This window comes from Myotis lucifugus, unplaced genomic scaffold (assembly GCF_000147115.1).
Source record: "Myotis lucifugus unplaced genomic scaffold, Myoluc2.0 scaffold_171, whole genome shotgun sequence".
Taxonomy (NCBI): domain Eukaryota; kingdom Metazoa; phylum Chordata; class Mammalia; order Chiroptera; family Vespertilionidae; genus Myotis; species Myotis lucifugus.
The window spans coordinates 117,463-140,390 of NW_005871219.1; the positions used below are offsets into that span (position 1 = coordinate 117,463).

General features: G+C 42.1%; 1 protein-coding gene and 1 pseudogene across 1 annotated transcript; both read right to left on the reverse strand.

Annotated features, from left to right (window-relative positions):
* LOC102425884 overlaps window positions 1–1,466 on the reverse strand; it is a 42,658-nt pseudogene extending 41,192 nt beyond the window's left edge.
* On the reverse strand, window positions 1,311–18,927 carry LOC102419318 (cytochrome c oxidase assembly factor 1 homolog). Its single transcript, XM_006096213.3, has 6 exons — window positions 18,866–18,927; window positions 14,715–14,767; window positions 12,666–12,768; window positions 6,408–6,556; window positions 2,680–2,756; window positions 1,311–1,592 (listed from the first exon to the last, which is right to left on the reverse strand). Exons 3-6 carry the CDS (start codon window positions 12,751–12,753, stop codon window positions 1,493–1,495), a joined length of 414 nt encoding a protein of 137 aa, XP_006096275.1. The 5' UTR covers window positions 12,754–12,768; window positions 14,715–14,767; window positions 18,866–18,927; the 3' UTR covers window positions 1,311–1,492.
* Between the last annotated feature and the right edge of the window lie 4,001 nt (window positions 18,928–22,928).

A 22,928-nucleotide genomic window follows, 5' to 3' on the forward strand; every position in this document is an offset into this window, starting at 1 on the left:
TGAACATCATAAACTGATGAACAAGGACTGATCCAGAGACGGAGAGGCATTGATTGAACTGTCGGGCCTTGGAGGGAAGGTAGGGGAGGGTGGGGGTAAGGGGAAAAGATCAACCAAAGGACTTACATGCAACCATATAGGTCTAACCAATGGACACGGACAACGGGGGAGTGAGGGCATGAGTGGGGGGGGGGGAGGTAGGGGGTTACGTGGGTATAAGGACACATATGTAATATCTTAATCAATAAAAAAATATATTAAAAAAAATAAAAAGAAAAAAAAGAAATTAACCAAAGATCTTACCTCTGGACACAGACATTAGGGTGATGAAGGCCTAGGGCAGGGCAGGAACTGGGTGGAAGGGGGCAACAGGGGAAAAAAAGGGGGAATATCTGTAATACTTTCAATAATTAAGATTTTAAAAAAAGAAAGAAAAAAAAGAATGTAGGAAAAGAGCTCAAGCATGTCTGTTATTATAGACAATTATAATTGTATGAAGCCTATAATACTAAGAGGGTTAAATTGGCCCTGTGTGTGTTTTTTTTATTTATCTTTATTGTTACAAGTATTAAAGATATCCCACTCCCCATCCTCCACCCCCCACTGAATCCCTCTACTCTGCTCCCATTCTATCCTCAGGCATTCACTGCACTATTGTCTGTGTCCGTGGGTTATATATACATTTATGTTAAGTTCTTTAAAACAAAGGTACCTGACCTCTAGTTTTTGTAGGCTCTGGTGCTCAGAGGGAATGAAGATCTTTGACTTTATAAAACAGTCCCCTTATAAAACTACTAAAAAGCTAAAAGTCTGGTTCTCTAATATGTGGTTAAGTTGTTTGGAAAGCTGAGGATAAGGACCTATTAGTTCTAACTTTCCTATGTTTTACATGTGCTTATGTACTGATACAAATTTTTTAGGCTTTCCAAATGTTTTAAGTAAAGCAGCTATTTTTCAAACCTTTATTTGGGCAAACAGTTGAAACTAAAAAACAAATTAGAAAATAAAACAACAATGAAGCAGTAAGTTACAAAATGAGAATGTCCACAAGCTACTGAACAATATGAATTCAGGGCAGAGTGACTGATACAAAAGGCTGTACTTCCTGAGCATTCCAACATGGACAATTAAAACCCTCTTGAGTAAATCTTCTTCTCACTGACGCAGCAGAAAAGTAGGAGGAGTGCTTGGGGAGAGGAAAAGAAAAGAGATGAGAACCAGCAAATCAACAAACATCTCATTAATACTGATGCCTTTTAGTCTGTGCCTTTGTAGAGAACTTTCAAATAATTACAAACTTATAGTAAACATTTCTGTCTGATTAAATAAAAACTCAATAGTGTTTATTGTGGTCGAATCAGAATTAAAATTACCATAGGCCAGCACATATAATCATCACTCTGGTGGCTGGAAAACTGGCTCGAGGGCATAGAGGGGACATGTTGATGAGGGAAGGCCGTGCTTGGAGGAAGCTGGGTCTTTTTGATCACCTTTACTCCACTTTTACTTCATCACCATTCTCCTGTCTGAGCTTGAACACGGGAATCTGCTGACCATCCTTGAGCTCTAAGAAGACCTCCTGAAGGTGCCACCTGATAGAAACCAAAAGTAATCCAGAAAACACTGGCAAATGACATGGTCAAATGGTCAAATCGGGGGGGAACAGGTGTTTGGAATATTGTCTTAAATTTTGTAAACACTAATTCATGTTATAACGAGGCAACATAACATTTTCACATTTTATTTATTTTTAAAGAGTAATTTATTGATTTTTCAAGCGAGAGGGAGGGAGGGAAAGAGGGTGGGAGGGCAGGAGGGGAGAGAGAGAGAAAATCAATTAGCTGCCTCCTGCACACCCCATACCCAGGGATCAAGCTGCAACCAGGGCATATGCCCTTGACCAGGAATCTAACCAGCAACCTCCTGGGCCAGAATGATGGTTAGGGTGAGCCACACTGGCTAGGGCTTACGTTTGATTATAGGCTCTCATTATTTAACCAGCATCATTTCAAGGCAAGTTACCAGTGAATGACCGATGGGTAAACTGAAGGGGCCTCGGGGAAAAGGAGCACCTTACTCCCCATTTCCTCATTCACTTGGGCCTTCAATTCTGGCTGGAACCTGGCCAGCTCCTCCACTGATCCCAGACTTTGGAGTCGATGTCCTCCAAAGGGGGCGGCATAACGGCGGCCTGCTCATTTTGTGTTGGGGAATTAAAACACATCCTGGCTAAACAGCCAGCATCTCTGAGAGAGCTTCCCTGAGGAAATAAGTGAATACAGCTTTTGGCAACCAGACAAGTAAAGCCAATTAATGGTATGCAAAACTTACATAAAGAGTGTGTTGAATGATTTTGGAATAGGAAGCCATGTCTTTATTTATATGCAATGATTGAGGCAGTAGTGTCAGAAGTGTAAAATTATTGTAGACCTACACTGTAACTGTCAAGTTCTTCATATTCAGCAGAATAAGGAGTAGACAACTTGGTGGATTGCACTGGATGGAATGCCTGGACTAAGAGCCAAAGCACCAGCTTGCTGTCCTGGCTGTAAAGCTTTTCAAGCTTTGAAAACGTAATTCCTATTACCACAGTTACATAACCACAAATGAAGATGGGAGTCAGGATTGGTCCCATCAGGAGGTCCCCTCCCTCCATACCCACCCACTTTCCCATAATACCTTTTAAAGGGGGCCTCCCTGGAGGAGATGACATAGAGATGGCCTGCCGACTTGGATCCAGAGACAGGAATCTTCAACTACAAGTGTAAAATGAGAGATATAACTGGATATGTCGCTGTCTCTCAAGAGATGAAAAAATGATAGAGCTAATCCTATAAAAACCAGTGCTTATCTACAGAATCTGGCTATTTTCTAACTTCAGCCTTCCTGGAGAATCCATCTTGTTTTCTATCTGGCCCCTCCAAATGTCCTGCCCCTCTTTGGATGGTTTGGTGAGGTCAAAGGCAGCCCCCTCTTATTTAGCAAGGAGACCTTATATGCCAAACTCAATACTCTGAGTACCTGCCATGATTATTTAAAAATCCAGTTAGAAAAGAACTACTGATACAAGCAACAATATGGATGAGTATTAACAACATGCTGAGTGAAAAGAGCCTCACCCAACAGGAACTGCATACTCTAGAACAGGCTGAAGTACACTGGGGGGGAATATCAGAGAAGTGATTGCCTCCGCTCGGGCTGGCGGATGTGAGAGGGGACCAACTGGGAGCAGCATGAGTGAACTATCAGGTGTTGGGAACAGTCCACATCTAGAAAGGGGCTTGAAGGGTACTTGTTAAAATTCATCAAATAAGACACTTAAATTGTACTTTTCACAGACTGTAAATTTTACCTAAAAAAGAAAGAGCCATACACAAATATTAAACTCTAGTTAATGATATATATTCTTATGTGTTTAAAGATCAAGTATGTGGATGTTTGAAAATAGTAAGTTGTTCATGGACAAACCTTATTATGGCTAGATGAATAGGTATGGGATAAAGCAAGTAGAGCAAAACACTATTTGTAGAATCCAGGTAGCTAATATGTGGGTTCCGCAGCATACACTCTTTAATTTTTTTCTGTATGTTTAAAACTTTTCACAATAAAGTAGAAGGAGAAAAAAAAAAAAGTCCACTGTTTAAAAGGGGAAACTATTACCAGCAAATTGGCACACATTTTAACCTGGACCATAAAGAACAGGTCTTAAGAAAAATGTAAAGGCTCGTTTGGGAAAGACAAGGAAATCTTGGTTAGTTCATCCTCACCAGTCACCCCCCACAGGCTGGGCTCACCCCACATGGCCAGGTGCTGCCCGGATGCTGCCATGCCCGAGCCTAGGGAGTCAGCCTGGGAACCTCAGAGTGAGCTGGTAGGTGTTTACTAATATGCTACTATTTAAAACATATTGAATGCAATCTTTTGTTTCTCCATGAAAACTAAAGACAATTTGAGCCAAGGGAAGGGGACACAATGTTGTAACAAGGAAACCCATCACAAGGCGCCTCCCAGGGTGCCTTCCTGTGCCCAGGTGATAGGCAAAGGTACTTTCATGGGCTGAGAGATGGTGTGTCTTATCCACAGCAAACTGTCACCGAGAGAAAGAGTACTTGGGTACACATATTAGTGTTTTCCAAAATCCTCTTTCATTTATTTAAATACACTTTAAAGACACAGACTTTGGAATGGTGGCTCCACACCCCAAGTCACTCAGAGTGATTCTTCAGAGTTCTACTTTTGGAATCAAGCCACAGCTCTTCTCAGAGGGTTATACAATTAAGCAACAGAGCATACATTGAGTGTCTCTGCATGCCAAAAGAAAAACAAAAAAAAGGGATGCATGTGTGATAAAAGGGCAGAAGTAGGATTTTGAAGAACAGCAGAGGGATCAGTGTCTGAACTTCAGGCAGTTGTGCCTCTGGGTGTGATGAGGTGCTTTACAGACTGGGTTCTGCACTGCCCAGACTTTGCCAAGAGTAAAGCAGGAGGTCTGATAAGCCAACGTGTTGGTAGTTAGAGACGATTTCACACATATACTTGAGGGGAACACCCTTCAATATGACAGCTCCTTATGAAAAACTGAAACTTCTCACCTCTGAACGAAATAAAGAAACTCCAAGTAGGGATTTGGGGATAAGATGCCCTGTGTTATATAGAGGCAACCTAATAAATAGCCAATTGTAAAGGAAGTGAAGAACCCTGACAGGATGTCACACATACTGTACAAACTGGAAGAGCAAAGGCTGGGTCGAGAGGAGGCTCTGGGGAGCAGGCTTGAACTCCTGTCACTGCTCTCACAGGCTCAGCAGCAGCAGAGGCCAGTGCCCGGCACCACAGCCAACACCGTCTCAGTGCCGCCGAGGGCCTGGGCTGCGGGCGGGAAGAGCCTCTCAGCAGCAGCCGATGTGCTAGAAGACTGGGCCAAAGGAAGAGCTGGGCCTGGCCAGCTTTCAGAGAAGGTTCCCACTAAAACTACCTTGGCGTCCCAGTCACTGGATCACCAGATCAGAGAGCTGATGCTGCATCAACCTGCCTTCAGCAAAGGTGCTTGCAGGTTTCTTGAGCATCGCAGCCAGGCCCTGTGCTGCTCTGAGCTGGGAGACACCCTGAATAGCCAGACCCAATCTCTGGCCGTTCAGAGTCCTTGTGCTTGCAGGGATCCAGCCAAGTGAACAGAGATGGTGAAACACAGAGGAGCCACACCACATAGTGTGAGGAAGTTTAAGATAATGAAAATAAGGCTAGCAGGCACAGAGCAGGCACCCAATACATGTTCACTCTTTTTTCTTTTCTCCTCAGGGTTCCCTCTCTCACTTAATGGCACCACTGTCTTTCCACTCATCCATGCTAAACATTAGAGCATCATCTCTGACACACCTCTCTCCTGCCACAAAACTGTTACCTAGTCCTATCACCTGGCAACCACCATAGCCTTCATATCCAGCTCTCATTCCTCTAGCCCACAGCTCTGAATCATGCCCGCACCACTGTACACCCAGGTGGCCACAATGCTCTCTAAAGGCTCCCAGTCCCTGGGTATTCCCAATCTGAATGAATTCACCTTGCTTTAAAACCAGACCAAATATTTATCAGAATACTTGAGCACAAATTGCTACTATAGCTAAGAAAAAAAAAACACAATAAAACTATTTCCATGAAAAATAAAATAAAAACAATAACAAACAAAAAAACTAGGTCAAAGCATCACACCCTTATTTTCAAAATACTTCAGAGCTCCTGCTGGCCACAGAATCAAGTGTGTGCACCTCACACGGTGAGGTTGCAGCCCTCTAGTTGCCCCCAGTCCACTAACCACTCCACTCACAGCCTTCACTCTAGTATTTGCTTCACCCTGTCTTATTCTGGAATTTTAAACTATAAACTCTCAGAAAGCCTTCCGCATTTCTGTATTCCCCACACAACTTAGAATCACTTTTCTAGCTCAGAATGTACTCAACACAAATGCATTTTATATTCGGCTGAGGTTTAACAGGTAAACTATGAAAGAAGACAAAATAGAGCTGGAAAAAACAGATTGGCATTCCAGACAGTCAATGTAAATAAATAAGCTTCAAAAATAAAATTTAAAGAAGTTGTTTACATTTGAATAAGAGTTAACTGGCTGTAGATATATTTCAAGTTTGAAGCTGAAATATGTGGTGGCCAACTACCACTGGTCATTTCTCTATCAGTTCAAAATGGCACTTGAGCAGAAACACTGCATTCCCTGCCACATCAATTGTCCTAAAAAGAAGAAAAATGCACGAGAATAAATTAATCCCCAATTGTTTTTAAAATGTCCCAAGTAGTACCTCTCCCAAATCCTTACTCCTGCTGCCTCTCAGATTAGGGCAGCCCCTCCTATCCTTCAGTAGGCACCTAGCCTAGTTTGCTGGGGAGCACGTTACCTTGGCATCAGCAATGTCCACAAAGTTGTACTTGTCCATGAGCTGGAGATAGTGAGTGTTGAGAGGAGTGCCCAGAGCTTCCAGGGCCTCAGGGTGGCTATGCAGCTGCTCCAATGCCAACTGGTAATAGGAAGCCCTGGAAAAAGCTTCTAAGTGGGAAAGAGTTGTTACATTTTTGTTGTCTTTATTGAACTTTATTGAACTTGGCAGACTCTGTAGAAAGTTAAATGATACAATTTATGTACAACATGGAAACAGATACAATTATGAAATTTAGAGATGGAAGAATTAGGGAAAATCTACTCTAAACTGTCCATTTTAAAAACTCCAAAATCAAAGCCTACAAAGTCAGGATCTGTGGGGATGTGGCAGACGATGCTGGGCTAAGTACTTAACCTTTCTGTGCCTCAATTTCTTCATCTCTCATTTCCTGACCTCATTTACTACCTCATTTCTTCATCTAAGGGGTTTGATCAGATCTTCTCTCAAACTCCTTTTGGTCCTAGAACCATAATTTTCTCAAAGAGACACAGCTGGTTCAAGTTAGAGCTGGGGCCAGAATCTATGACTGAACTTCCACTAAGATGAAGGTCAGGATAAACCAGCATAAACTAGATCATAACATCATTAACAACAAAACCCTCAGGCCAAGATGATAGAACATTAAAATGCTATTTTTTCAAGTTTACAGATTTATGCTGACATTTCATGTAGGTAAGTTATAACCTGCTCTGTCTCAGGTACCCTTCTTGGCCCAAAGTCTTTGAGGAGCTACACGAAGCACCTCCCTACAATTGCATGGTACTAGGGAGAGAGCCTCCTGGTCACCTGAAAGAATGGTGGCGAGCACACTGTGCTTTGTTCGGCTGCCTGTTGGTGATTCTAACATCCTGGCAAAAAGCAAAAATGCTGTAGAGTGAGGGTGAAGAGCCAAGCTGAGAAGGCATAGAGGAGCTTCAAAGAAAATCATTCTGAAAAGAAAAAATGCTGCTGCTTCACAACCAGTAGCAATTAAATGACCTTAAATGTCTTGGTTACAATAACTATGGCTTGTCTTTACAAATTCACACTTGAATGCAGTGGACTGGAAGCCACACTGTCAAGATTTTGCCATCCTGGACTCTACTTTTACTTCCTGCTCTCACCAGAGAGTCCCTGCTCAAGGTCCCCTCCTCCACTAAACCAACATCAAAGAATGGCAGGACCAACAGGCTGAACACACTGGGGAAATAGAGCCCGTTTTCCCCACCTGTGAACCATCTAGTATCTCTCTATTCTTCACATAATCTCAACCATCTTGGACCTCCTGTGTACACTCTGAAGTGAATGCCCATCTTACTTTTTGCAAGGCTTCTTATGCAGAGAAATCGGGGTGCTTTTGTTAGTATAGGTAGCTACATATTAATAAAGGAAGGGAGCAAAGGGAACCAGACATTAAGAAGCCTAGCAAACTGGGAAGCTGAATCCAATATTGAGCCTGCTTAACTGGAAAGCTATAGCCCCTATTCTCCTATGCCTCGGCCCTGCCACCCTGGCTTTGTCCGGAAGGATGTCCGGAATGATGTCTAGAAGATGCCTGGTCTAAATAGCATATTACCCTTTTATTAGTATAGATATGCCTGTGGGATTGGGCCTAAACCGGCAGTCGAACATCCCTCTTGCAATCTGGAATCGCTGGCTCCTAACCACTCACCTGCCTGCCAGCCTGGTCACCCCTATTCGCCTTTGCCTTGGGCCCACCACCCTAGCTTTATCCGGAAGGACTTCTGGAAGATGTCTGGTCTAATTAGTATATTACCTTTTTATTAGTATAGATTTTGTCAGATATGAGTTTTGCTACCCCAGCTTTTTTTTTTTCCATTTGCCTGGAAAAATGTTGTATCCCTTCACTCTCATCCTGTGTGAGTCATTAGTTCTGAGGTGGGTCTCTTGTAGACAGCATATAATTGGGTCATGTTTTTATATCCATTCAGCTAACCTACTAGTACAGTGATGGCGAACCTTTTGAGCTCAGTGTGTCAGAATTTTGAAAACCCTAACTTAACTCTGGTGCTGTGTCACATATAGAAATTTTTGATATTTGCAACCATAGTAAAACAAAGATTTATATTTTTGATATTTATTTTATATATTGAAATGCCATTTAACAAAGAAAAACCAACCAAAAAATGCGTGTCACAGGTTCGCCATCACTGTACTAGTATGTCTTTTGATTGGACATTTACACTTAAAGTTATTATTGATAGGTACTTATTTATTGCCATTTTAATTCTTTATGCCTATGTTTCTCTCCCTATATATTTCTTCTCATTACAGCAGTCCCTTTAGCATTTCTTGCAGTGCTGGTTTTGTTGGTGTTAAACTCCTTTAGCTTTTTTTTGTTTTTTGTTTTCTGGGAAGCTTTTTATATTACCATCTATTTTGAATGATGGCCTTGCTGGATATAATAATCTTGGTTTCAGATCCTTGGTTTTTATTACTTTGAATACTTCATGCCATTCCCTACTGGCCTGTAGTTTCTGATGAGAAATCAGGTGTCTGTCTTAGGGGAGCTCCTTTGTAAGTAACAAATTGCTTTTCTCTTTCTGCCTTTAAGATTTTCTCTTTAATTTTTGGAATTTTAATTATGATGTGTCTGGGCATGGGCCTGTTTGGGTCCTTCTTGCTTGGGACTCTGCCTCCTGAATTTGTGTGACTTTTCTTCACCATGTTAGGGAAGTTTTCTGCCATTATTTCTTCAAATAAACTCTCTACCTCTTGCTCACTTTCTTCTCCTTCTGACACTTCTATTATGTGAATTTGTTAGGTTTCATGGTATCCCAGCCCCCTTAAGCTGTCCACCTGTTTTTTCCTTGTTTTTTCTTTTTGGTTCTCTGATTGATTTTTTTCTCCCATGTTCTAATTCACTGATCCAATCCTAGGCTTCCCCTAACCCACCGCTTATTCCTTCCACTATGTGCTTTCTTAGTGCTATGTCATTCTTCATAGTTACTATATATATTTTATCATACTGTTGAGCATCTTTGCCATCATTATTCTGAACTCTATGTCTGATAAATTTCTTATCTCCATTTCATTTACCTCTTCTTCTGGAGAATTCTCTTGTTATTTCATTTGGGCCTTGTATTTTTGTCTCCCCATTTTGACTGCTGGTTTGGGTTTGAGTCTCTGTATTAGTGATCTGGTATGAGTCACAATCGCTAGTGCAGGACAATGTCAGATGCTGATACTGTACCTGAGTATTCTGTTTGGAGCTATCAGCAATCAACAGCTGGTGGCTACCTCTGTTGGGCTGGATGCCTTTGGAAAGGACCAAGATGTGCACCAGGGTCTGCTTTTCCTAGCCCTGGATTAGAACAGGCAAAGACCCAAAGCCTGCAGAGACCCACCACTGCCCGCAGTCCCAATGACACTCAGTTTTGATTAGCCTCAGGCTATATACCACAGGGTAGGGCAATAGGTCTTCCAATAGGTGGGGCAACTGCTGCCTTCTTCCAAGGCAAAAACTTCCTGAATAGCAAAGGTTAACCGGAGAAAGATTCCTCTCCAGTGTGAGGGAATGACTGACCAAAGAAAACCAGGGTGGCTGCACTCCAAGCTCCAACCCCAGAGGCCCCAAACCTGGCTTCTGCTCACACAGCTCCAGGCCACTCTGCCCTCCCTCTGCCAGAGCTCAAGTTTTGTGGCTACACATGAAATTTTGTAGGTTGGCCCTTTAAGAGGTACCTGCATTTCCAGTCTTCTCTCCCTGGCAGAAATAAACCCTGCTTCTTTTCAGATTATGACCTGCTTCTTTTCACAACCGGATGTTATGTGCACGCCTTTCTCAGTTCTGGTGCGCTGGCTGGGAAGCCCAACTGGTTTAGACCCCAGAGTTCTCAGTGGGAACCCTCTACAGCTGAGATATCCGTCAGGAACTTCAGCTGCTGTCTGTGGGAGCCTGGCCAGCCCTTGCATGCCTCCACACTTCCTACCAGTCTCTATGCAGTCTCCACTTTCCATCCTTAGTTATCAGGGTTCTCTCCAGTTAGTCTTCATTGACTTTTCAGAGTGGTTTTTCTATACTTTAGTTGCATTTCCGGTTTGTTCCTGGCAGAGTATCAGTGTAGCTTCCACTTACTCCATTGCCATTTTGGAATCTCTCTCTCTTTTTTTTTTTAATTCTCACCCAAGGATACGTTTGTTGGTTGTAGAGAGAGGAAGGGAGAGAGAGAAACATTGATTTCATGCCTCCCGTATGTGCTCCAACTGGGAATCAAAACTGAAACCTATGCCCTTACCAGGAATCACACCTGCAACCTTTTGGTGTATGGGATAACATTCCAACCAACTGAGCTATCTGGCCAGGACTAGAAATCTTTTCTGCTGGCAGTCTTACAGACTCAGAAATTAACTTATGATTAGCAGTGTTCATTAACTGTTATATTTTTTTTTCTTCCTTCTATTTTCATAGCTTATATGTCTATGACATTATTTACCAAATGGTTTGTTCACACAGTATGGGCCTCGCTTTGAAAGCCCATCTCATCACCACATCTGAAAATGAGACTCAGGTTTGGCTGGATTAACTTATTGTCAGGACTAAATTGTTGTGTCAGTGAAGTATAAAGCAGTCCTACCAGATTCACTTGAAACTCTTTCCCTTTTCTGCCCAAGTTGTGCAGACAGAAAAGGCTGCTTCAGAAGGGAAATCTTAGAATGTTCCCTTTAGCCTAATTTCAATTTAAGTATGATAAACAAGAGAGATTCAAACGTGTGACACACCTTTCTCCAGGGAGGCTCCTCCTCCAATTTAATCTGGAACATTCCTTCTATCATCTGGTTCTTACCACTCACCACCCCTTTAGTTGCTATATTTCTCCTCATTTTTGCACTAAGCCTTTTTAACCTTTTTGTCAAATTTGTCACCTCTAGAATAGAATGTCAGCCTGTCCAATAGCGCCATCCTCTAGATATAACATGTGCTGCCTCCCAAGGACAGCAACAGCCTAACCTGGACTTTACAATAACCCCTTTTCCCTGTGTGAGGTCTCCCCGTTTGCTTCTTTCTTTCTTTGGCAGATAGGAAGAATCTCTGGGTCTGTGGACCGGCAGCACTATGCTCTCTGACAACAAGAAGATGTTACAAAGATGAGATCTCCATCCATTTACTACCCTTATAAAGTTGTAAGGCCCAAGATTCTTCAGGGGGGGATATGTTAGTGTAAGTAGCAAGATATTAATAAAGGAAGAGAACAAAGGGAATTAGACATTATGAAGCCTAATAAATTGATAGATTTGAATCCAATGTTGGGCCTGCTTCACTAGAAAGCTATAGCTTCATACATTCCCCAGGGAACAATCGATCCATTTCCCCTGGATTACTAGAGGTGGGACAGAACAATAAAGAAGAAATTCCTCTGCTGGACGCATGCCTAGTAGAAGCCAAGATTGTACAGGGGGAGGTGATTCTACTATGAGGCATGCACAGAAGGACTAAGATTGAAACCATAAAGACCTGTCCTTCTAGCCTGGAAAGAGGATCAGATTGGATAAGGGACACAGCCCCCAGAAAAAAATCTAGGAAATGGATTGGTTAGGGGGATGAAACCAGCAGAAGCAAAAGATTGGGAAAGTTCATTGGTTATTTTAAAAGGGCTTCTTGTCCTTCCCAAGCCCGAGATAATATAACCCAAGCTTATTTAACAAATCTCTTGCGCTCTCTCTCTTGCTTGGCAACACACACCCACAGCAGCCATGCAGCCAGCAGTTGTGCAGACTCCAACCACTGGCAGCATCAGCCAGAGTGCAGCCTGGAACAAACTACGCTAGCTGGATAAGGACAGACATGGCAGAAACTGGACTAAGCTTTGACATGGGACAGAACTTTTGGACACAGGACTTTGTACTGGGCTTAATGAAAATAAGGCTAAATATTTTCATGGCGATGGACAGAGATGAGACACTGGGAACCTGGGGGTTGCCTTCTATTTCTACCCAAATAAATCTTACCACCAGAACTCATCCTCCCACGTGGGTTCATGGAAATGCTATTCTTGTGCAAGGACCATTTCCACCAGCAACACTTTTATTTGCACTTGTGGCTCCTAAAAAACTGGGATTATAGGATAAGAAGTAGGCCACAGGAATGGAATGGCGTACTGGTTTCTAAAAACAGTTCTAATCTGCAGAGAGCATGTGAAGTATTTCCTATGATTGAGGAACAGGGGAAGAGAGCTAGGAAGAGGCCATGCCTCAGGCAGTTTGCTGGATACTTACTTTGTGTAAGGTAATACACAAGGGCACAGCCCCCACTAGTCATCACACTGGTATAAAGGATCACTTTTCCCAGAGGCACTTGCGGCATCCTGCTTCCTAGAGCCTTAAAAACAAAAGATTAAAATTTATTGTTACACTCAGGTTTGCGTGAAGGGCTTTGTTGGTCTAGATTGGGCCCAAAAGGAAAGAAAAGCAAGGAGGAAGCCTATAAGGAGACAAGGCCATCTTTCCTCCTTTGCTTCCTGTCAGAATGCCAGGGCTGGTTCTGGAGCCAAAGCAAGTGTCCTTCTGAGGGTGGCCCCAATCCAGGACCCATGCTATGGGGGTAGTGGCTGAGCACAGAGCAAGCATTAGCCCTGCTGTCTTGACAGACAGAACCCCAACTTGTGTGACAAATGCTGCCCAGCCAAAAATCACAGCTACTTTGAGTCATGGTGGCTCCTTTTGTGGCAATAGGTAATCATATAAGCCGTTGAATGGGTAGCCACTGACTGCTTTTCTTTCGTATCTGGAAAAATGTCCTACCCTGGGGATGAGGAATCTGTGGTCATGACTTTCAGGCTGAATGAACAGACAGAGAAGAGTCAACTCAGCCAATTCAGAGTACCATAGCCAATCCTTGCATAACTCCTGTCCCCTGAAGGTCTGGGTCGGCTAAGAGCAACATGTAGGCCTGATGTGGCCAAACCTCCTCATTCTCAGAGACCATTCAACCAGACTCAAAGCTGTGAAATACTCAACCATAAAACAGAGCAGTGTATGGGTTTACATCAGGGCTTATAATTCAAAAGCCCAAAGGGCTAGAAAATGTCACACAAATGAGAGCAGACATGTGGGCCAAGTCTGAATGAGTCTTCCAATTTTTTCAAGTGGTTTTTCCTGTGAAATTGCCTAAATTCTAAAATTTTATAACCAATTTAAAAAAACAAAATACATCTGTGATTCAGATTCTTTCTGTGGCTTCTAGTTTGCCATGACTGCCCAAGCAGCATGCGGACACCCTTACCCTAGGTGAGAAAAATTTATCTTTGTCTGTCTTGGCTGACATTTTGAGAGAGAGAGAGAGAGAGAGAGAGAGAGAGAGAGATTGATTGATTGATTTTTGAGCTGACATGGAAATTCCAAGTTTAGGTAAAGGAAAAAATGACCATAAGCATTTATGTCCTGAACACTTAACCTTAGATTTTATGAGCTTCTTTAGAAAACAAAGCCTTTATGTGGCCTAATGGAGTGGGAGGCATTACAGTGTAGAACTGGGTATAATGCTGAATCTGTGAGTTAGGGTAAACACATTCTTACTGTCTGCTTCTCTGATTTCTGGAATATGGAGAGTAATAACAACTGTTTACCTATTATTTCCAGAAATGTGACAGTAAATAAATCCATAAGAAGGCCTATTGGAAAAAGTTCCTCAAGTGAATATTCTTTCTGGAAACCAACAATTAAACAGACCCTTAAGTAGTGCTAAAATTGACTAGTTTCATAAAGAATTCTGATCAACTTATAAAATGAGGCAAGGTAAAGTTTTCGCTTATTCATGTATTATACAGTTTTGTTTAACTAAGAAAAGGCAGCTGAAACCTCAAATAAATGTACAAAAACTGCTATAAGAGTTTCAGCTGATGCAATATAGCATGCAAGAATGTTTATGTTTATCAAAGTTTAACATAAAGTCAATTAAAGTAATGTAATCTGGAAATAAACATTTAGTCTAATAATGAAAATGGTCAAAACATCTCCAAAGAATGCATTAGTCAGACCTTGCCTAATTTGAAAGCACCCTCAACAGAGTAGGACAATGAGCAAGAGCTCTGCAGAGTTCCTCACAATATTGTAGTTCCTAAAGTTAGCAGGAGGCATGGAATAAAAGACATCCTGGAATAATGCAGAGAACAGCCACCCCATCCTTCCTGTGAAGTTATATCCACAAGTGAAAATGAATGACCAGAAGAAACCCACAGCTATTCAGGCAGCAATTTTCATCTACTGTCTAACTTCAGGGTACCCTGGAGGATTCTAATGGGGAACCTGGCCAGGAACATTCATTACCTTTTGCCACTGTGTAACACGGCTTTCTTGAAAATCATCAAAGGAAATCTGCCCTGCAATTAGAAAATGATTTTACATTAAAATCACTTTTTCAAATCCAATTCTCTCTGGTGGCTAATTTTATAAAACCAAGATTTATTACTAATCCAAGCCTTAGAACATGAACATGAAGTTAAGTTTAACCTCTAAAACAAGCCTTGTCTATAAAGGGCCCTACTAGTTTTCCTCTTTCTCTTCTGCCCTTAAGGAAGAAAATCCAAAGCCAGCCACCAGAAAACTGATGTGGGTAGGGGAGGGTGCACTGCAGCGGCAGTGGGCGTGTGACCTCAGTGCACACAATCATGGGCCTGTGAGCAGCCCACCGAAACAAGATGCTATCAATATAAGCTGTACACCATGGATTAAAAACAGCTTTTCAGGGTTAAATAGAAATAAATATATACATAGCATTTAATAATATTGATAATAATAGTGAATATTTGTATCTCTTACTTAGGTGCCTGGTATTATTGTAAGCACTGTACATATAATCATTTAATTCTCATAACGATCCCACAAAGTAGGAACCATTGTTATCATCTCCAGAGAGGGTAAGTAACATACCTCACGTCACACAAATAAGCATGTAAGTGGTAGAACTGGGATTCAGACCCAGGTGGTCTATCTCCAGGACTGTGCTTTCAACCATGATATACTGACTTTACAATACCCACTGATTTCAGAAATACTGAAATGTCAAAAAAAAATCATGTGTCTCTGAATTACAATATATTCGTGCAAAAGCCTTGTCAGGTATGCCCTCCCTGCTATTTTTCCAGACAAGAATGTGGCATGTTTATGTACCTTTATTCTTTCTTTTGCTTTTGGTTGTTGCGGGCTTTCAAACAGTGATGAGGGGAATCCCGATAATTCACTATAATTACAACACAGATAGGAACACGAGATACATCTGGGGATGCCACAACCCTACCAGGGTGCCACCGACAGGGTAAACAAGTTAGACTCATATACAAGATGGGGCAAAAAGTAGGTTTACAGTCGTGAGTAGGGGAAACACAGAGTTTACGCTTGTATTATTACTTATTAATGTATTATCTTCCATATGAACAACTGTAAGCCTACTTTTGCCCCACGTATTTATTAAGATGGTTTTCTAACAATTGGAAGTTCTCTGAAGTATCTTGAAGAAGCGGTGGGTGCCTTTTTCTAATTTGCACAAAGGTGCCTAGAGGCAAGCAGAAGCCTGGTTAGTGTGACCAGAGGGTGTACCAGGAGAGGAAGCAACACCAAGGAATTGGTCAGCCCTGTCTGGAGATCAGCAAAGGAAACTGACTCCGAGTAAGAGGAAGGTGAAGGAGTGGGAGAAGGGCTTCAGATCAGTAAAAACAGCAAGCAAAGGCCGCGCGGCAGAAACAAGAGCTGCGGCACTGTGGAGAGCTGGTGGGGAGCCACAGGAAGTGGGCCTGCAAACGGAGGCTGTCACTGCCATGAATGGCCGTCTACCCTGCTGGACTCCACTGTGTATTATTTTGTATTGTATTACTCCTGGCATTGGGCTCTGTCTTACCAGCTGAGTCTATCAAAGTAAATTATTTTCTCTACTCTCCCCCGCCAAATTGCCAAAACCATGGTTCATCTTAATATGCTAGAAGCAGGCACATAGGCAGTTGAAGTAAAGTGTTACCATTGTTAGCTAATTACTATAAGAAAGAGAGCAAAGGGAGGGTCAAACACTGTTACCCACAGTCAGCTGGGAAGCAGAGGCCTGTTTGCTTCACCGCGAAGCTACAGCTTCACACCCCAAGAAATTGTGGGTCACTTTACGATCGTATTTAATCGCCATTGTTACTTCTGTGGAAGCAATACCTTTTGCTGCTGCTTCAGATTGGGCTTCCATTTCTACCTCATGTAGCATCTTGTACGATTTTGTTAATTCATGTATGTCATGCATGAGGTTGTTGATGTTGATCATGAGTCTTTCTGAGCAGCCCTGGTTTTCTGGCACTGCTAATCTTTTACTTGTAGCTTCAGCTGTATCCAAAATATAGAGGTGAGCAAACTTCCGAGAAACACCATCCAAAGGATGTAACGTTCCAGTACGGTGATAAACTTGTCCATGTGTTCTAAAACAGTATGGCACATACCCTGATGGCGATGCAATATTAGCACCCATGGAAGCCAAAGCAAAAGAACTATTTATGGAACGAATATTTTCCATGAAATTTTTACTGTCAGAATCTTCGTTTGTCATTAATCTTTTTAAATATGCCGGGTAATCTGGAAAATGCATCTCATTTGGACAGACTTTCCCTTTGCTACAACATCGAGTAAATTTCCCATCGGATGGTTTTTCATCTGAGAAATTTAGTGATAGGCAAAATTCACATCGAATAGTCATTCCACCACAACTATGTTCGAGAATTGCATTGTCATGTACTCCATTTTCACTGAGAAGGCAGTTCCTACCGGTATTGGTAGTACTTGTTGATGACTGTTCTCTAGACATATTCTGTTGTCGCCACCGCCTTCTTTCAACTTCAAAGGCACGTTGGTCTTTAGACATTTTCTGTCGATCACGCCGGTGATATTCAGCATCAGAGCAATGTTTTTCCAGTAGCTGGTGTTCAGATACATCCTGTTTCAGGCGCCGCCTTCTTTCAAGATCAGACGCACGCTGCTCTGCAGACACTTTCTGTCGATAACGCCGGCATCTTTTGGCTGAAGAGCTACGTTGTATCAACAGTTGTTCTTTAGACATAGTCCCACCTCTCTACTGTCACAGTCTGAGATGCAGGTGAATGAGAGTCCTATCAGGCCGCTGAGAGCTGTCTGACCAATGGCTGATTCTGGCTGATTCTGTGGGGGTGGGACTTCCTCCTCCCTGCTGTCAGTTTCCACAACTGTGATGAGGAAGCTGGGGTGACAGAGGGAGCCGCACCCTCCAAACCACCCTCTCTCTCGCTCTGCTCTATGTCCAGCAGTCTCCTGCTCTGCCAAGTCCTCCAAACCTCCTGCTCTCCGCTGGCAAGGTCCTGGGAGCCCGCGGTGTGGCTAGGTGCGGGCACCTTGCCTCCCTGACCGGCGAAAGTCCCGGGAGCCCGCGGCTGCTGTCGCCTCCTGGGGCACTTGACACCTGCGTATGCAAATTAACCGCCATCTTTGTTGGGTTAATTTGCATAGTCACTCGAATTGGCTTGTGGGTGTGGCTTGAGCATAGCGGAGGGATGGTTAATTTGCATGTTTCTCTTTTATTATATAGGATTTTTATTTGATTGTGTATTGCCTCTCTCAAAAAGCTGGGGTATAAACAGGCTGAGCTGGGTGCTTAACATTTGTGTAATCTTGGTATTGGCAGGATACTAAGCAAGTCACATATAAATCTAAGTTATGTTAAAGTCCCAAGGGTCTGCAGCATTCAAATCCATCTGCGGACCTTTTCAGTGCATTTGTAGATGCCAAATGCTATAAGGTGCCAAGAGCATATATAGGATTCCACTTATATGAGATACCTAGAATAGTCAAACTCACAGAGAAAAAAGTAGAATCATGATTGCCAGGGGCTGGGTAGCAGGGAGACAATGGAGAGTTATTTAATGGATACAGAGTTTTAGTTTTGGAAGATAAAGGTGTGGAGAGAATGGTTCAGAAAGTTGCACAACAATATGAATGTACTTAATGTTACTGAATTGTATGGTTAAAATGCTAAACTTCATGTTATGTACATTTTACCACAACTTAAGCAGTGAAGCAAGAAACACAAAATCCTCCTAACAAATCAGGCCATAGGGAGAACTAGAAATTGTATGTAAAATAAAGATATGCAACTTTTTCTAAAGAGTTGTGGTAATATAACTTTCCTCAGTTTCTCAAAATGTTCGGCGACCTTAAAAATATTTGAATTACAACTATGAAATAAGAAAAATATAAAAATATTTGAGTTAAACCTATGAAATGTGAAAAACAAATATAAAAATGTTAATAAGATTTTATAAAACTGTTATTCCCAGCATGTCCCTATCAATATAGAACCAATATAGTTACATCCAAGCTCTGTACATATTAAATCCTCAAAGGGCCATCACCGGTTTGGCTCAGAGCATTGGCCTGCGGACAAAAGGGTCCCAGATTCATTTCTGGTCAAGGGCACTTACCTTGGTTGCAGGCTCAATCCCCAGTAGAAACAGTGCAGAAGGTAGCCAATCAATGATGTTCCTCTCTCATCGATGTTTCTATCCCTCTCCCTGCTTCTCTCTCTAAAAATAAGTAAAAATATATTTTTTAAAACCTCAAATAAACTTCTATTAACATAAAATAAGTACCACTACTTGATGACAACTGTCCAGTACAGCTCTCACAAATTTAGTACAGTATATTAAACATGAATAAAAAAATAAAGGAGTAACATCTACAAGTCTGTTTGAAATAGAAAATTAAATGAACCAACAAAACTGAAGCAGATTATAGCATATTTTTCAAGGCAGGGAGGTAAGGAGGCAGTGTCTATAATAATAAACACTCTAAGTTAAATATGTACTAGAAATGCATATGTCACACTAACCAGGGAACTATGTTAGTTTCTATAACACATATAATTTAAAGCAGTATCCCAAACTACACCCACAAAAGCCTACAAAAGGAAAACACTGACAGTCCTAACTATACAAAAAATGTAAACATCAGTATAGTAAAAGATACAAAACAAAATATTTTTTTTAAAGCAGTAATTTTTTAAAATATATTTTATTGATTTTTTACAGAGAAGAAGGGAGAGGGATAGAGAGTTAGAAACATCGATCAGCTGCCTCCGGCACACCCCCTACTGGGGATGTACCCACAACCAAGGTACATGCCCTTGACCGGAATGGAACCTGGGACCCTTCAGTCCACAGGCCGACACTCTATCCACTGAGCCAAACGGGTTAGGGCTACAAAACAAAATTTAATAGGCAAATAGACTGAAAATATTTGCCACATATCTAACAGTCAAAATAGGTGAATATCTCTATACAAAGAACTCTTACAAATCAGTAAGGAAAACACAAAACTGAATAGGGAATAAACAAGTTATATAAACTATTTCTTCCGGCTTCATTTTCAAATCTCATAATGCTGTACACATATTCTTTACAGCTCTTTTTCCTGGGCCTGGTCTCCCACACATAGCAGTTGTTATTCGACTTACTCACTGAATTGCCCCCACAGACCTTAACCATGGTCTTCAGAGAGAGTAAATATTAACCTCACGTGCTTTTCATTTAAAGGAACTATAGGATAATCTACAAGTCTTTCATATATCTGATAAGGGACTTACATCTAGAATATATATGCCCAGCCAATGTGGCTCAGTGGTTGCGCATTGACTTATGAACCAGGAGGTCACAGGTTCGATTCCAGTCAGGGCACATGCCAGGGTTGTGGGCTGGATCCCCTGTGGGCAGTGTGCAGGAGGCAGCCAATCAATGATTCTTTCTCATCATTGATGTTTCTATCTCTCTCTCCCTCTCCTTTCCTCTCTGAAATCAATAAAAATATATTTTAAAGAAACATACTAGAATATATAAAGAATTCTTACAACTCGATGAAAAGAATAATAACCTGATTAAAACTGAACGAAGGATATAAACAGACTTTTGTCCAAAGATATACAAATGGACAACAAGCATGTGAAAAGATGTTCAACATCACTAGCTATCAGAGAAATGCACATCAAAACACCAGACACAGTAGGATGGCTAGAATAAAAAAGACAACTACTGACAAGTGTTGACAAGGATGTGGAGAAATCAGAACCAGCATACACTGCTGATGGGAATATAAATGGTGCAGCGGCTCTAGAAAACAGTCTGGCAATTCCTTCAGATGTTAAGAGTTACCCTAAGACCCAGCAATTCTACTCCTAGGTATATACCCAAGAGAAATGAAAACATGATGCTTGCATTAAAACTTATAAACGTTCATAGCAGCATTATTCAAATTAGCCAAAACAATCCTAATGTCCATCAACTGACCCATGGATAAACGGTGGTATATTCATAAAATGAAATATAATCGAGCAATATAAAGGAATTAAGTACTGATACCTGGTACAACATGGTTGACATGAATGTGAAGTGAAAGAAGACAATCAAAAAAGATTACACGCTGTATGATTTCATTTATATAAATTATCCAGAGTAGGCAAATATTTAGACAGTAGATTAGTAGTTCTTAGGGCTAGGAGTGCAGAAGTACTTAGGCCCTAAGTACTGTGGTTCTCAACCTTCCTAATGCCGCGACCCTTTAATACAGTTCCTCATGTTGTGGTGACCCCCAACCATAAAATTATTTTTGTTGCTACTTCCTAACTGTAATTTTGCTACTGTTATGAATCGTAATGTAAATATCTGATATGCTATATGTGTTTTCCGATGGTTGCAACCCACAGGTTGAGAACCGCTGACTTAGGGCTAGGGGTTGGGGAGAAAGTCAGAAGAAACTGCCCATGAGTTCAGGGTTTCTTTCGGGGGTTAAGAAAATGTTTTAAACTTGATCATGGTGTAAATGCAATTGCTATCCCAGAGGAACTGCCTTGTATGTCTTATGCCTCAAATCTTGGAATATTAAAACAGAGCAAAAGAATCTTTAGATGGGGCGGAAAGCAACATTGTGCCCCAAAGGAACTGTCTGCAAAGATAACAAGAAAGCAGATATTATGACTATTGCACTGATGACAACTGAATTGAAAATTTAAAATAGTTTAGAATTAGCATCGCTATGTTAACTTATCTGCACCAACAGAAATAACAGAAATGCCTTCCTTCAGTTCCCCTTCCCTTTCTCATAAATAACCCTGGGCTTCTACCTGAATGCTTTGGTCACAAATAAATGCTGCTTGCCTCTCACTTCGAAAGGTCTTTTATTTTTAGGTTAATAGTGTTGATGGCTTTAGCACTTTGTGAATGTATTTTTAAAATTCAATGTACATTTTATCCTATGGTATGGGAACTATATCACAATTAAGCTGTTTGCTGCTGTTTTTTTTAAGAACCGTGGACTGTATTTTCCCCCAATTATATCCTCAGCTCCTAAAACAGTGTTTGGCAATGTTAGGCATTCAACAAATTCTGACTAAATGAAAGAGTAAATTTCAAAACATGGGTAAACCATGATACAATTCTGTCATATCCAAAGTGATGAGATTACTGCAGGTTGGCATGGGGGGATAGTGTGTCCGTTTAGGGGTGTTTTCCTTGAAGGATGAGACTGAGATGTTCAGCAGACCCAAGACCTTGAAGGGTGTTCAGCCAGGCTAAGGACTTTCCATTCACCTGAGTCAATGGGAGTGCCAGCCAGATTCTGCGCAGAGGAACACGGGCTGCTTGTCAGATGCGCGGTTTAAATAGAGCGTTGCTACTTCTACCCAAAGATAACACCTTGAAGTAGAGCAATGCCCCTCAGGTGAGAATCGGGAGGAGATGGGGAAGACAGACAAGCAAATATCAAAATATAAGATTTTTAAAAATATATATTTTATTGATTTCAGAGAGGAAGGGAGAGGGAGAGAAACATCAATGATGAGAATCATTGATTGGCTGCCTCTTGCACGCCCCCTACTGGGGATCGAGCCGGAAAAGGCATGTGCTTCTGACCAGAATCAAACCTGGGACCCTTCAGTATGCAGGCTGACGCTCTACCCATTGAGGCTAACCAGCCAGGGCAGATTTTTAATAGGTTTTTTAAATTACACTCAGCAGACCGGGCGCGCGCGCACACACACGCACATACACATACATGTACGTGCACCGCGCCCTACACTGAAATCATACCGACAGTCAGCCCCTGGATGGCGCTCACGTGTGGTCGGGCAGAAAGGTACTGTGACCATTGGCCAGAAAACGCTACAATTATCTTGGCAGGGTCCTTCTCCCAGTGCAACTCAGGACCACCACCAAGTGCCCGGTTACACCTCTCGGGGGCCCCAACTCCCCCAACTCTTCACAATGTGCTCCTGGGACCGCACAGCAAGATCAGCTACACACGCTTCACAACTCGGGGGGAGGTCCCCTAGCCGCATCCCCAGGGCGGAGCCCACCGCCTGCCTCCGGAGCCCCGCGCAGCGGAGGGAGCTAGCGACCAGCGGCGGATGACCCTCGAGGGGCCGGGCGCCCTTCAAGAGGCCCGCCCCGCACGCGGACGCGGCCTCCCGGCTGCCAGAACTAACCTTTCGGGGCGCAG

What these genes read in the sequence shown, in the direction of transcription:
- LOC102419318 (XM_006096213.3), bottom strand. Translation starts at nt 12,753, where the DNA reads ATGCCGCAAGTGCCTCTGGGAAAAGTGATCCTTTATACCAGTGTGATG. An exon ending in TGGACATTGCTGATGCCAAG is followed by an intron (nt 2,757 to 6,407) that starts GTAACGTGCTCC and finishes TTACACTTGTAG; the next exon opens with TTGAAGATTCCTGTCTCTGG. An exon ending in AGGGAGGCCCCCTTTAAAAG is followed by an intron (nt 1,593 to 2,679) that starts GTATTATGGGAA and finishes GGTTTCTATCAG; the next exon opens with GTGGCACCTTCAGGAGGTCT.